This window comes from Channa argus, chromosome 24 (genome assembly GCF_033026475.1).
Source record: "Channa argus isolate prfri chromosome 24, Channa argus male v1.0, whole genome shotgun sequence".
In the NCBI taxonomy this organism is placed as follows: Eukaryota; Metazoa; Chordata; class Actinopteri; order Anabantiformes; family Channidae; genus Channa; species Channa argus.
The window spans coordinates 5,376,130-5,389,373 of record NC_090220.1 but is presented as its reverse complement, the minus strand read 5'-3'; the positions used below and the strand labels follow the sequence as shown (position 1 = coordinate 5,389,373).

At 40.2% G+C, this 13,244-nt stretch overlaps 1 protein-coding gene across 3 annotated transcripts in view; it reads left to right on the top strand.

Moving 5' to 3' along the window:
- The window catches only part of srrm3 (serine/arginine repetitive matrix 3), a 72,403-nt gene that overhangs the window by 36,758 nt on the left and 22,401 nt on the right, over positions 1-13,244 (top strand). For all 3 annotated transcript variants that reach the window (XR_010912267.1, XM_067494451.1, XM_067494450.1), the window contains exons 2-3: positions 1,912-2,208; positions 10,871-10,972. Coding sequence is in view for 2 of the 3 variants with exons in the window: in XM_067494451.1 (XP_067350552.1) it covers positions 1,922-2,208; positions 10,871-10,972 (389 nt within the window). In the remaining variant the exon portion in view is untranslated. The remainder of the gene's footprint in view (positions 1-1,911; positions 2,209-10,870; positions 10,973-13,244) is intronic.

The window sequence follows — 13,244 nt, the reverse complement described above, 5'->3', positions numbered from 1 at the left end:
GAATTTGTCATTAACAACTCCTTAAGTCTCTGCTTAGAAAAATCTCAGGAAATCTCTTGGGTGTTTGGGTAGAAAATTGGCCTGGAAATAATTGTGATTACATTATTAACATTTACATTTAGTTTTTTTATTATTTATTTTTTCTGTTTTTTAGTGGCTGATTTACATTGATCATCTACAACATTAACACAATCTGCTGGATTTAATATAAAAATAGCATGTTTTTTATAAAAAATATTGTGTCTAATAAATGCTGATGTATCATTATGGGTTAACCATCTGTCACCACATAAAGTGGTTAAAATCAGCTCCACCTGTGCATGTATTGCATGTATTGTTTACTATAATCATTATCGTTTAAAATGTATTGTTTTGTTAGTGAAGTGCTTTTACTTGGGTACATGAGTGACCCTGACCCTTGTCCTCCATGACTATATTAAGACTGCAAGTATTAATGTTGTGACATGCATCCGTTAATCATTTCCTAAACAGTCTTCAGTTTTAGCCCTCTATTTCTTTATCTTGCTTCTGTCTACATGAACGTCTTTTAAAAATCCCTTTTGATACATCTGAGCTCTCTTCCCTGAATCTCCTACAGACGAGTATGTGTAGATGAGAGATCACTGTCATGGAATATCAAGTGCTGATTTACTGTATAATAGATTCAGCGATGATACCTCCTGCTGTCCTGCCACCTGTTCTTTCAGCCAAGAGCCGTTTCACTGCGCACAGATCCACGGCTCGTTTACCAGCTCGCAGCGCTTCAAAAACAAGCACATCCCTATTAACCAGTCAAAGACTCTCAGAACCCGTTTCGATGGAGAGAACCGCCTGCATGGATGACTCAAGCTGCTCACACAAAGTGATAAGATGTAACTATAATTGTGGATGTTTGTCCATCCAGCATGAGTATCGCTCTGTCTCTTTTGGCTCCTCAGTGAAAAATGAAGCCATTAGTTGCAGAGGAGCAGTGCTGGGCAGCCAAGGCTTGTGGGTACATGAAGGCCTTCCCTGGTTTCCGCATGTTGCACGCTGGCCTTAACAGGGCAATCCATCTTAATCAGAGCCCGGTCTACACAGCACTTATACTAGATGACTTTTTATTCACCAAAATGACAACCTCATTGTTTCACGAGCAAACGAGACAGAATCTGAAAAGTCAAAAGAGTCAAAAACTAAGAATGGCTTCATGTTTGTTACGCTCAGATCATTCAAGTTATAACAATGGAAGCTTCTTAGTGTCTTTTAACCTAGCCTTTCCCCTTAAATCAACTTCCTTCCTGCTTCAATTTGGTGATAGTGGCAGATAGTTTTAAAGAGCAATTCAACTCCCCCACCCCTCAGCCATCTTCCAGGCACCAATAGGTTGTTGACTCCTACCGCAGCAAGTTGCTGCCAGTGCTGTTGCTGCCAAGACATTTCTACATGGACTCAAGATCTGTTTGTGTGTGTGTGTGTGTGTGTGTGTGTGTGTGTATCCGCATAGAGTACTTTGTAGCGTGTGCAGCAGCCTTTCGAGAGATATTACTCAAAATTGCAAATGGTTTATATCATCCAATCTTTGTCCAAATGTTTTTGGCTTAGTATTAATCCAAATACAGACACATTTTTAATATTTGTTATAATATATGTGTACATATCAGATGCAGCTTTGTGGTTTTTAAACAGGTGTTGGGGTCTATAAATATTTCTTTGTGAGACTTGTGGAAAGTAGGAATATCTTTCTCTTCATTCACAGTACAGTAGTAAATGAAATTAGGGTTCTGGGAAAGATTCAATGAAAAATCATTAACATGAAATAAGTCTAAAACTTCTAAAATCCAGTTGAATCCCGTGTTCAGCTGCCAGCTTCTCTCTTCTCTTGTTTCAGCTGACATTTTGTCTCCATTTTCCACTCTTGTCTCCACATAGTTCCGTAATCATGTACGATGCAGCAAAGGTGGCATCACCTAAGGATAGTGCAAATGGGATGACCCAGCCCGTGGTCCCCGGAGCAAGAGCTGGAACAGCTGCTGGATCAGGAGGACCCAACCCTGCAACCCTGCAAGCTAAAACTGAGGAGGGACAGCCAGGCACAAAGGAAGAGGAGGAGCCCAAAACAGAGCCTGTACTGGTCAAGAAGCCACACAGAGAGATTCTGGACCATGAGAGGAAGAGGAGAGTAGAGCTCAAATGTATGGAGCTCCAGGAGATGATGGAGGAGCAGGGGTAAGTACTGTACATGGAATGAGATTTCACTGGTTAAGTGATATTGATACAATAAGTATTTATGAAATGACAACGTGAAAGTAGTTGCTTGTGGTGTTAGCTTCGGCCAAGGCTCAGAACAGGTGATTCTGAGTTAGGTTGGCAGTATTGAAAAAAGAAAATAAGTTTCACTGTCCTGCGCAGAAAAATACTGCACTGTAGATGACTATGAAATAGAAATGCACTACAAAACCAGCAGGTTGAGGCAAAACACATTATAGTTTATTAAAAAAAAGCATAGGAATCTGTATGGCTCCATTTCATATCACAACAGTCCTTTAAAAAAACCTGTTCAACTACTGAAAACTGTGGTTGTGACCTGCTCACTATCAAGGAGGTCATAACAACAGTTGCCAACGAGCAATTTACTGGAGACTTTAGCAGCTGAAAAGGTAACTTAGTAATGACTTAAACAGAGCGTAAACAGAGTGAATGTAGTGAGTCCTTATCAGAAACATAGTTTGAAAGTTCATGATAGAGATTTTTCTTGTTTCAAATGATCGGGTAACTTTTAATATAATGATGCCTTGCTCTGAAATAAAGCCAAAATCGACATCAAAGTCACACAGAATAGAAATAAATGACAAAAATGTAATGAAATTAATGCAAAAATATTTTCATGGTATCATCATCAAAATAGTGTGACAGTTTACTGCAAGGTTTGATGAAGGCTTGGTTCTTGTTATATTTGTCATACAGCTCAGCGGTTGTTAAGAACAGTGTCTCAACAACTTACACAGGTTTTTGTCTAGGAGATAATTATTTCACAACACTTATAGTATAATATTGTCTTGTTCATATCCCTGCCTCTTTTAAGTATTTGGTATAACTTCATTTGAAAAACGTATTGTTTTCTATATAGTACAGGGCTGCTCTGATGAAACATTGTATTTTTAACAACTGTATTTATTTAGTTAACTTTTTAAATGCTATAATATGGGTACTGATACTCTTATGTCTGTTTTCTTTTCTTCTGCTGATTACCCACAGTAGGGTGTCTCATCATGGGTGACATGTTTGTGAATGAAACTTGCCCACAAATATTCGTTATGCTAATGACCAGACTCATTCATGCGTTAAACAAGGGACAATTTACAGATATATTGTGAAGTTGGGTGAACACTAATACAGGTGAACCTCACAAAAGAAGTTAGATAATAAAAATATTCTTTCACGAGGCCCAACATGTACTAAGCCTACAACTTTAAACAGCACTGAATAAATGTTTCAACAAGGGAGCAAGTACTACAGCTGTACTGGGTATTTGATGTCAAGTGATATTACTGTTCATTGAAACACTAGCTGTTTATCCTTTCTTTACAATCCACTTATTGGGGAGCTGGTTGCAGTGCAAGCCGTTAAAACATTCTGTGTGTAGAAGAGAACTTGGCATTGACAGGTATGTACCTGTAGGGCTGTTGTGTTCACAAGTTGCACCACAACATAACATTCAAAATGGGTTACCTGCCAAAAGTCTTTTTCATCAAAGTATTGGGCAGAAAAAACAGCCCCTGCAGAGGAGTGGAGCAAACAAAAGGAACTGGTACATAGTAGCTGTATTTAGGGATATATATTTATTTTTAGCAGCATGGTATGAACAGGCTATCAGTAGCTGTGATTTATACAGACTAGTCAAATCTTTTCTTAAGCATCCTTGTATTATATTCAGAGGATTTTGTGGTATAGAGAATGACACAGAACACACCTGCCACCTAATGTCATGTAGGAGATTGATTTAGTCCTCAACTAACAGTTTCCCAGAATAGGAAACAGATCAGAATTAAGCTAAGGAGTCTGCAAGGGCTATTTTGGACCTGGGTTCTTCCTGCTTAGCCAGCTGCCCCAGATAACATAATTGTCACTGTTCATAATTAGCAACCCGATGAAGAATCATGTCTTTGTCCCTGCACTGTAGTGACCCCTGTTTGCTGGTTGGGTTCCTGTAAAGAAGCAGAGAGGCGGTGAAGCTCCTTACTGTCGGGCAAAAAGAAAAGAGCGGGGACCCAGTTTCTAAACTTCCACCTAACTGACAGAAACTGCAGAGTGCTTCGAAATTCTAAGAAAAGATTATTTTTTTAAAGTCATAAATATTATATGGTTAAACAAAAAAATAAATAAATAAAAATACAGTACATGAATTCAATCTTTTGAAAACAGATTGTGTTTTTGTGTGTAGCTTTGAACTAAAACGAACACTGTACCATCTAGCTTCAGGGCAATAACCACATTTTACCTTACCTTAAATGTGAGAAACAAACAAAGAAAAAAGCTTTTAAGGTTCTAACATGTGGATACATAGAAATTCAAGCTGCAGCCATTTTTACTTCACAAGATTGTGTACATCACAGATGTAACATTACTCATGATTGATGCTATAGCATATATGCAGCGAACATTTGAACATTGCTTGAATGGCCTTATAAACAAATGAATGGGCCAGATCAGTGTAGTGTGTTTCATTAGCATGTCCTCCAGCACAAACTTGATTTGCTGTGTCCATGGAAATTGTAGTGGTTGCCGTCGACTGAGAGCCACAGTGTCAGGGCTTCTCCCAGGCTCCTCTACACACACACACACATACACACACACACACACCACACCACGCACATACACCGCTGCGTGCATAACCCCAGCTTGCAGGCAAACTTCAGGCTAAGACCAGTTAATGACATACTCTGTGATCCTGTGTAGGTACTGAGAAAACTCACTTTCTCACGACACATGGTGACTTTGCATTGATGTAACATTTGTTATTTATGGAAAGCCTGTGATTCCATCATATACTAGGGTAGGTGATTTAATTAAAGCTAATTAGTATATTTTTATTTTTTAAATCTAGCTATAAGAGGTTACCTTAATGTCAGAATATTGGGTGTGTTTTATTTCTCCTCTCTAGCAGTGACTGACTAAACTGTCTGCTGCTGATTGTGCCATTTTAGAATATAGAGAGGAATCAATTTTCCTGTAGTTTTTTTTTTTTTTTTTGAACAGATGGAGATGGATTAGACTTCCTTTTTCTTTCATTCATTTGCTATTCCCTCCCTCCCTAAACATGCCTGGGCTTGCCAGGCACCAGGGCCTCATTAAGACTGCAAGGTAATGGTGGAGCAGTGGCAGACTGATGTAGCTGAAACTGAACTGCTGAACTTCTCAAAAAAAGAAAGAAGGGGTTCACAGTTGCTATCTGTCATCTCATCTCGTGGTTTGGAGTGGACATAGGTGCTCCCGGACTCAGAGCAATGTAAAAGACCACACATGTCTAGTGGAAGAGTAGAATATAAAGGGGTGTCTTGAGTAATGATGACAGAATACACAAAAACCAGACACCCACAATGATCAGCTCTACTCATCAGACTGCCTTGGCCCAGCTGGAAGAAAGCTGCGCTTGAAGGAAGCCGACCACTCAGCTGAGTGTTAAAGTTCTGGATGGACTCAAGTGCTTTTGTTGAGCTACAATAAAAGGAGAATCTCATTTGCCTGTTTGGCTCAGCACAGGTCCCCTTGCCTCTCCAATTTCTAATGTGCCTCTTTAAATGAGAGAGTGTATGTGCATGTGTGAAGGATTAGAGGACAGACCGGGGGATATAGCAGGGATAGAGAGAGAGAGAGCAATGCCAGGCATTAGACACAATTAAGATGGTGGCTGGTGTCTGTTTTCATTTGTTGTGGATTTAAGCCAGCAGGCTCAGCCTCTACGTCACCCATGAGCCCCCGTCCTGACTGAGCCATTGGTGAAGGATTAGGCTTAGGGGCAGCTTGGACACCTGCCTCCTTCTCTAACCCCTCCAGCAGATACTCTCTTCCCATCTTTGAAACACAACCCCCCTGGCCCCCAATCTAGTCATGCTCTTCTCCAGAGATAAGACCGGGATAAATAGTCTGTCATGAATGATGGCCTCACACTGGGAGCCAATTAGACAGACTCAGCAATTAAAAGAGTCTGTTCATTTAGCTGTCCAAGACCTGGCAGTGTCCTCCATTCATTGCTGCATTGAGTGCTCTGCCACTGCAGGAAACATTGCCGTTTTATTTATATTAGTTTGGCTAACGTTGCAAATGGCAGTCAATTATACATATCATGTGTCTGGAAGAGTGGGAAGCATGATCTTTTGGAGTAGCTCTTGGAGGAGATGATACATAACTGTCAACATCCTAAACATTTTGAAAAATTCTAAGTCTGCTTTTAGGAAACATCGGGTACTTAATAATGTTGTTGCTCAGGTACTGATTTTGAGCACTAGGGCAGCTCTGCATGCTGGTGTCTATACTCTTTCATGGGTGTTTTTCCATGCTAATGGAGCCATAATTATTGTGCATGATTCGAACTCCTGTGGAGTCTGAGCCTTTTTCCACCTCTTTAATGAGCTCTCCTTACAGGGCCTCACTCAGTCTAAACTGCTGACTGCAGGGGGCTCCCTTTAAACACATACAGTAAACCCCATGTATACATCTGCAGGATAAGTGTACGCGTGCACACACTAACACACACAAACACACTAGTTATCTTTAGAAAGGCAACAAGAGGATATTTCCTTTCAACAACAAAGTTTGTGCTTGGCCTTTCTAGTAAGTGCATAGAACTATTTGTGTCACAAATGCTATGAGTTTTTAAAACAAAAGGGAAGAGAGAATATTTTGTTTCTGCTTCGCTGAGAAGAAAAAATTAAATGAGCAAGTGTGAATTGAAAAATGTATCTGTTATTTTAGAGATACATAGCCTGACACAAGCAAACAAGACAACAATATAGTGCTGCATACATTTGTGCATTCACATATGCATAAGTGCATACAGGCAAATACTTTGTACATTTCAAGACAGTAGAGTTTATATAGAAAATAAAAGTATACCGTGGTGTTGTTTTTGCAGCATCTACAGTAACACTTTTTTCAGATTTGCAAGAGAAGTGACTACCTAGGATCTTATTAGCTGCCTCCAGAGGTTGTAAGGCCAGAGTAAACATCTATCTCTGCGCTGATGGAGGCTTTTCTGCAAACCAAAGTCTGAGTCATAGGACGATAAGCCCCTTTTCTATGAGACTGAAAATTGGAGTGGAAGGCATCTCAGGGACAATGATCCATTTTATATATTGTCAGTGGAGGACCCCAGGCCATTTTTAAAAAGTCCATGCTAGAAAAAAACCCTTTAAAATGCTGTTGTAACACAGGGTTTTAAAGAAGATGAGCAGCCAGAATGTCCAGTAAAGGGAGATTGTGTAGCTTCAGCCATTGATCTGCTTAGATTGTGGGAGATGTGAAAGAGCAGCTTTATATAGCGAACGAGAGGTAGACTGTTTCTTTGCCACATCCTGTCTGATCTGTCCAGTGTGTTATCTAACCAGAAAGCCTATGACTGTAGGAAGCATCATCTGAAAATCCTCTCCACTCGAGAGTTACACTGTTTCACTGTGGCACTCGAAAGGTCCTTTAAATGCTGCCTCTGAAATAGAAATGTGGGGGTGTTCAGGTTTGCCTTGCCATGTTCCCAGCACCATTCAATCTTGCTAAATACTTTGGCATCATGTTGCCTCTGTACTCTTTGCAGCGGGATTGATGGCTGCAGAGTTGAGAGGTGTACAGCAGCACCTGGGGACAACTTGTGGAAAAAAGCTCTTTAGCCATCAAATGCAAAGACATCACTGGCAGACTGGAGGAAGCACAAACACATTCACAAACTTGCACACACAAATACACACACATAAAGACGTGTGGGTGCATCCTTATCAAATCAATGACCATCAGTGTAAGGATTGTCTTGCGGACACAACTTTTCATTTTCCAGCATCACGAGTTAATGGGAGAATCTGTGATTGCTCTGAGCTCTCTAATTACTCCAATCAACTTCTTTAATTGTGGTGATTTTTCATGAATGGGGTGGCGGGGAGCACCTCACTGTGATCGATGTCCCCTGTCTCTCTCTACCCAAATCACTGTGACTTTGCATGCTGCAGCCAATGGTCCTGTACTAAATGGCTTTCATTTGGCTCCACTTGACAAATTCTGGCCGCTGTACTGTCCCGACTCATACGTATACACTGACACACATGGAAATAGAATGGCTCACACAGTTTAACATTGATTTTCAATCGAATTTAGTACTACCCAGCCTAGCAGAGAGTGACCACTCCAATCAGTCTCCCCTCTGACTGTTTCGGGGCAGAACAGATGGTGTGTTAGGCAAACATCAGCTACCTCTTCAGCTGTGAGAAGTGTTAGTTAAATGTGCAGGAGAGATGTGTTGTTTTAGTTTGCTCATTCTAATAGTTTCTGACAAACCAATATGTGACCATTTACACAGATTGATTCTAAGCTAACAGAATTTTAAATGTATATCAAATGTGTGGCCATTGTGAAACTGATGATTGTGTTAAACTTCGTAGATTTTATTGAACCTGGCAACCTTTCATTAGGGTCCAGCAGGCATTCAGCTGCTGTGGAGAATTCTCATAGATTATACTGAACCCCAAGTTGTTTGTTTGAAGCAGCACCACTGCTGGGGATATACTCCTTGTCATTATCAACACAGTGAGAAGGAGAATAACTCTACAACAACGCCAAGTGCATTCATTTTCACAGCCAGTATCCTGCCTGAAACACCTTTTTTGATTCACAAAAGACCAGTTAAAACAAGCAGCGTGGGGGTTGTTATGTTGTGGTGAGGTCTTCTGTGCTGTGCGTGGAAAGTCCTAAATATTAGAAATGAAGTGAAATGTGTGTTTGCGGTCTCTGTTGTGCTGAGCCGACAGCTGCTGGGCTAAGACATTGTGGTGCAGCGGGACCTGGTGATGCTGTTACACCAGCTGGCTTCTTCTCTTTTGGACCATCTTCAGCAGTAGTCCTAATCTCATTCTCCACACCGTCAAACTGCTGATAGCGCTGGCTCCGATACATCAACCGCTATATATAATCAGAGAAAGCAGCACCCTTCAGCCTATTGCCATTTCCATTCTGAAATAAGCCACTGGTTTATTTACAATCCAGTTTAAAGAATAGGCCTTGCCATAAGCTGCATTTAGAACAAAAGCCTGTTTTTCAGCACTGACTGATGGACAGTCCCCCTAGACTGCTTTTACTCATACTAAGTGGTGCTCACATGTCACCAGTCATCATTTGTTAAACAGAAGAATAAATTACACGGCTAGAAGTGTAGGTGCTCCCTTATACATTTGAGTATTTTTGGTCTATATTGTGAATCTTGAAGCTCTTTTTGGCTCAAATCCCTTAGTTCCAATTAAGAGAGAAGTTAATGCTATAACAGTGGTTTTCGAAATTCAGACAACAGCAGTTGGCTGTACAGTAGGAAGTGTATCTTACCACAAAGTACAAATTATTTTTCCTGTCATAAGCGGTATATAAAGGAGTAGTTCTAGGTTTTGGAAAATATGCCTACCCTGCCTCTCAATTTTCACATATGTTGGATGTTTACATTTAACATGAAATTAATAGATTTATTTTTTTCCTTTTAGCCATTAACTGTGAATGCAGGTCACCTACATATTCATCTGTGGGATAATTAGTGAATCTCTATGCGCTTTATCTCTGACAACCCTCACACATGGTCCTGTCATGGATTTTAATATGACCGTTACAGTATATTTTTAATGCGGAGAGGCTTCCAGTCAAAGCCTGACATTCACAACTTTATTAATTGTCTCCCTGCTCCCCTCCCTTCTCTACTTCTGTAGCTCATTACAGCTCATTTTCAGAGAGCGGGATGGTGTGAATACACCAGGATGTCATCTCTGTGTTCAGTGCGTTGAAGAGGCCCTGTACTGTCAAAGTTACAGGCTTGCATAGCGGTTCTATAAGAATCTTTACAATAGAAGAGGGCTTGTTCAGAGAATAGTTGAATTATCCCAGTCTCCCTTGCTGAGCTGTCACTATTCTGACAGCGGCAGGCCTGTGGTCAGAGGCTCTTGTGTCATTCACAAACTGGTAGGATAGGGCAAAGCCTCATGCATAAAAGATTTTATTCATTCCATTTTACATGTATTAATAACACAGTGAAATAAAAGTAGAACTGATCATTTAGCTGTTTTACCATTGCACCAATTGACAGTCACAATACTCTGTGCCTAAAGTAAAAACAGCCAGACATTCTCAGTTAGACAAAATCTGAATACAAATTTATAATGTGACACAGGCCTTGTTTTCCTTCACGTGCCACTGCAGCGATATGGTTTTCTGTCCATGTCAGCTTGTTGAAAGTGCTTTATGCTGCTCCACCAGTTCCTTTCAGCTGATTGAGTTATATGGTGCTCTCTAAAATAAGACGTGCAGTCCAGGTCTTGAACAACAAGCTGCTGGAGTTGGGAGAGGTTGACAGTGAGACATCAGAATATACATCATTCAGCTGAGTGTAGCTATTGGTCACAACACAGTCATAAGACAGTGAATGACATTTGTATGATAGCAGGGGATGACATGGCTCCAGCACGAGCATCTGGCAGTTACGACAGATGATGATTAACTTGATTAACTGACTCGAACGTTGCTGCACTTTGTGAAATCTTCCGTTCCTCACTAAAATGCTGTTAAAGTATTTTCTTTCTTCTTGTCTGCTCACTACTGAGTCAAGTTATGTGGGTTCCTATACTAAGTGTTACGGTGTTGTTTCCATCCACAGGTACACAGAAGAAGAGATTCGACAGAAAGTGAGCACGTTCAGACAAATGTTGATGGACAAAGAAGGAGTCATCACCAGGGAAGGCTCACACACGCAACCAGTGTAAGTTACTGTGCATTTGTGCACACAGCGTGGGTGTGTAACACAAAGCCATAATCTTAGTCTTTTTAGAGCCAATCCAGGTTGCAGTGCACGAGGGTGGTTCTTTACCTTTACCTTGCTTTACTCTGACACAGTTTTTTTCTTCCAGACTTTAGTTTCCTCAGTAATAAATTAATAACAAAATGAACACAAATATGTTATAACAAATGAATCTAATAAAAGTAGACAGCCATACACATCAAATGTAAGCAGAAATTGATTTTAAAAGAGGTTATGATAAATGGCCTGTCAGTCTAATATTGTCTTCAGGCAGCCAGCTCCAAAAGCTGTAATTGCAAAAGTGCAATACATTTTAATTCAAAGCCTTGGCTTTGACTGCTAATGACCTTCTCTAAATATACAGGATTGGTAAAGCCCAGGGCTTTGAAAAAAAAAATGAGTAGCAACTCTATTCATATCCCTGCTGGAAGCCAATGAGGCAAAGATTGGCATGATAATTGTCAATTTGTTTAGTGTTGAGCCACGTTGTAGCTTTACACATGAGGTGGGAGGGAAAATGTCTTATTTGAGGATAGTGTACATATAATTTATTGAATAAAAACACATGAATGTGTGTATAGTCTTGGTCAAAATAAAAAAGAATTTACACATTCATAAAGGCTACTATAGTACTTTAGCCATAAAAACACAATAAATAGTGACAACAGGATGATGTGGGGATAGTGGCCCTCGTGAGTCAGTTTATCGCACTCTGTGTGTGAATTACTAAGCGAGAAAATGTGTGGCGCTGGCATCATAGACCAGTACTGTATCTGTGAACTAATGACTGCTAATGACCTTAATGCATCCTGTCTCACAGGACAGGACCAATAATTCTCCCTTCTCTGTGTTTGTTATTTAATTGGACACTGCTGACACATAGAGGAAGGCTGAGAAAGGGAGGACAGTTACTGTATTTACAGTAGGATGAATATATGACAGAAAGTAGACCATAAAGATAAAGAAATCTCTCTTTGCTTAGCTGTTTGCATTTGTTCACTCTCAACGGTACCTCAGAGTCAGGTCAGTTTGGGATGGCAGAGCTTGCCTAAAATTCAGCATCTTTCCCTCTACAGAAAGGCCTTGATGTGCAAAATTGAAGAAGGTTGTAATTTGCAGGGTGGTTATCCCCCCACTTCTCCTTACACTCTACACCCACCCAGGCCTATACAAACACACACACACACACACACACACACACACCAAAGGGAGCTACAAACCTCTGTCTGAAGCACAGTTTGAACCTGTTTGTGTGTGTGTGTGTGTGTGTGTGTGTGCTTGTATTTGTGTTACCTAGTTAGGGCCAAAACATTTTTTTTCCTAACTGAGTTAGGACCTTTCCATGAAGTGAGGACATTTTGGCATTCCTAACAAGATTAAAGGCTTGCTCGTGTTTTGGACACAGTTTAATACTGGACTGGAGGCCCTACTGTGACTGACAATGCCCTGACATTCTTTCTGACACTAATAATAAGCAGATCAACAATCAACCCTGCATTGTTAAGTAATGCATGAGGAGATCTTTCTGCATTTCTTTTATTTCAAAATCTCCACAACCACCAGTACATAATACTGTATCTTTGCATAGATATTCATTGTTAACATTCTCAGAGAATTAATTCCACAATCTTTGGTGATCCCCTGATTTTAGTGTACTGTCAACTCAAGGTTGAGATCTGTAGATTTATAGGACAAATTAATCAACACATATCAATAGTTGTTGACTGAGACGTCCTTGAATTGGTACACACCCCTAAGAAAGCATCGTGTGAACTTTGGTGCATACTTGGTGTGTAGGTGGCCAGTCTTTTGCTTTATGCCCAATTTTTAAATTCATTTTTTTCCATTCAACCAAGTTTGTGTTTAGTGCAGATGTTATAAAATGTAAAATGCATAATTTTATTTTGTTAGCTTTAAAAAAATGTTAGCTTTGACACTGGGAACATGGTATTATTACTCAAGTGTAGCTCTAAACTCTTTCTAAATGAGGCTCCATTCTGACCTCTAATCGACTTCTGACTGTTTTCACAGGTGCTATAGAACTATTGACAGACTAGGCCTTTTAGCTGTAGACTAGTACTCTTACATTCTACAGAAATTAACAGCAGGCGGTAAGCATGGATGTGTAGACTCATAACTTTGTTTACCAATATCCCACATTGATTTCCTGCAACATGGATGGGATCATAGGGTGAGAAAAGGAATGCATTGTGTTAAGCCTTTCAGAGACATT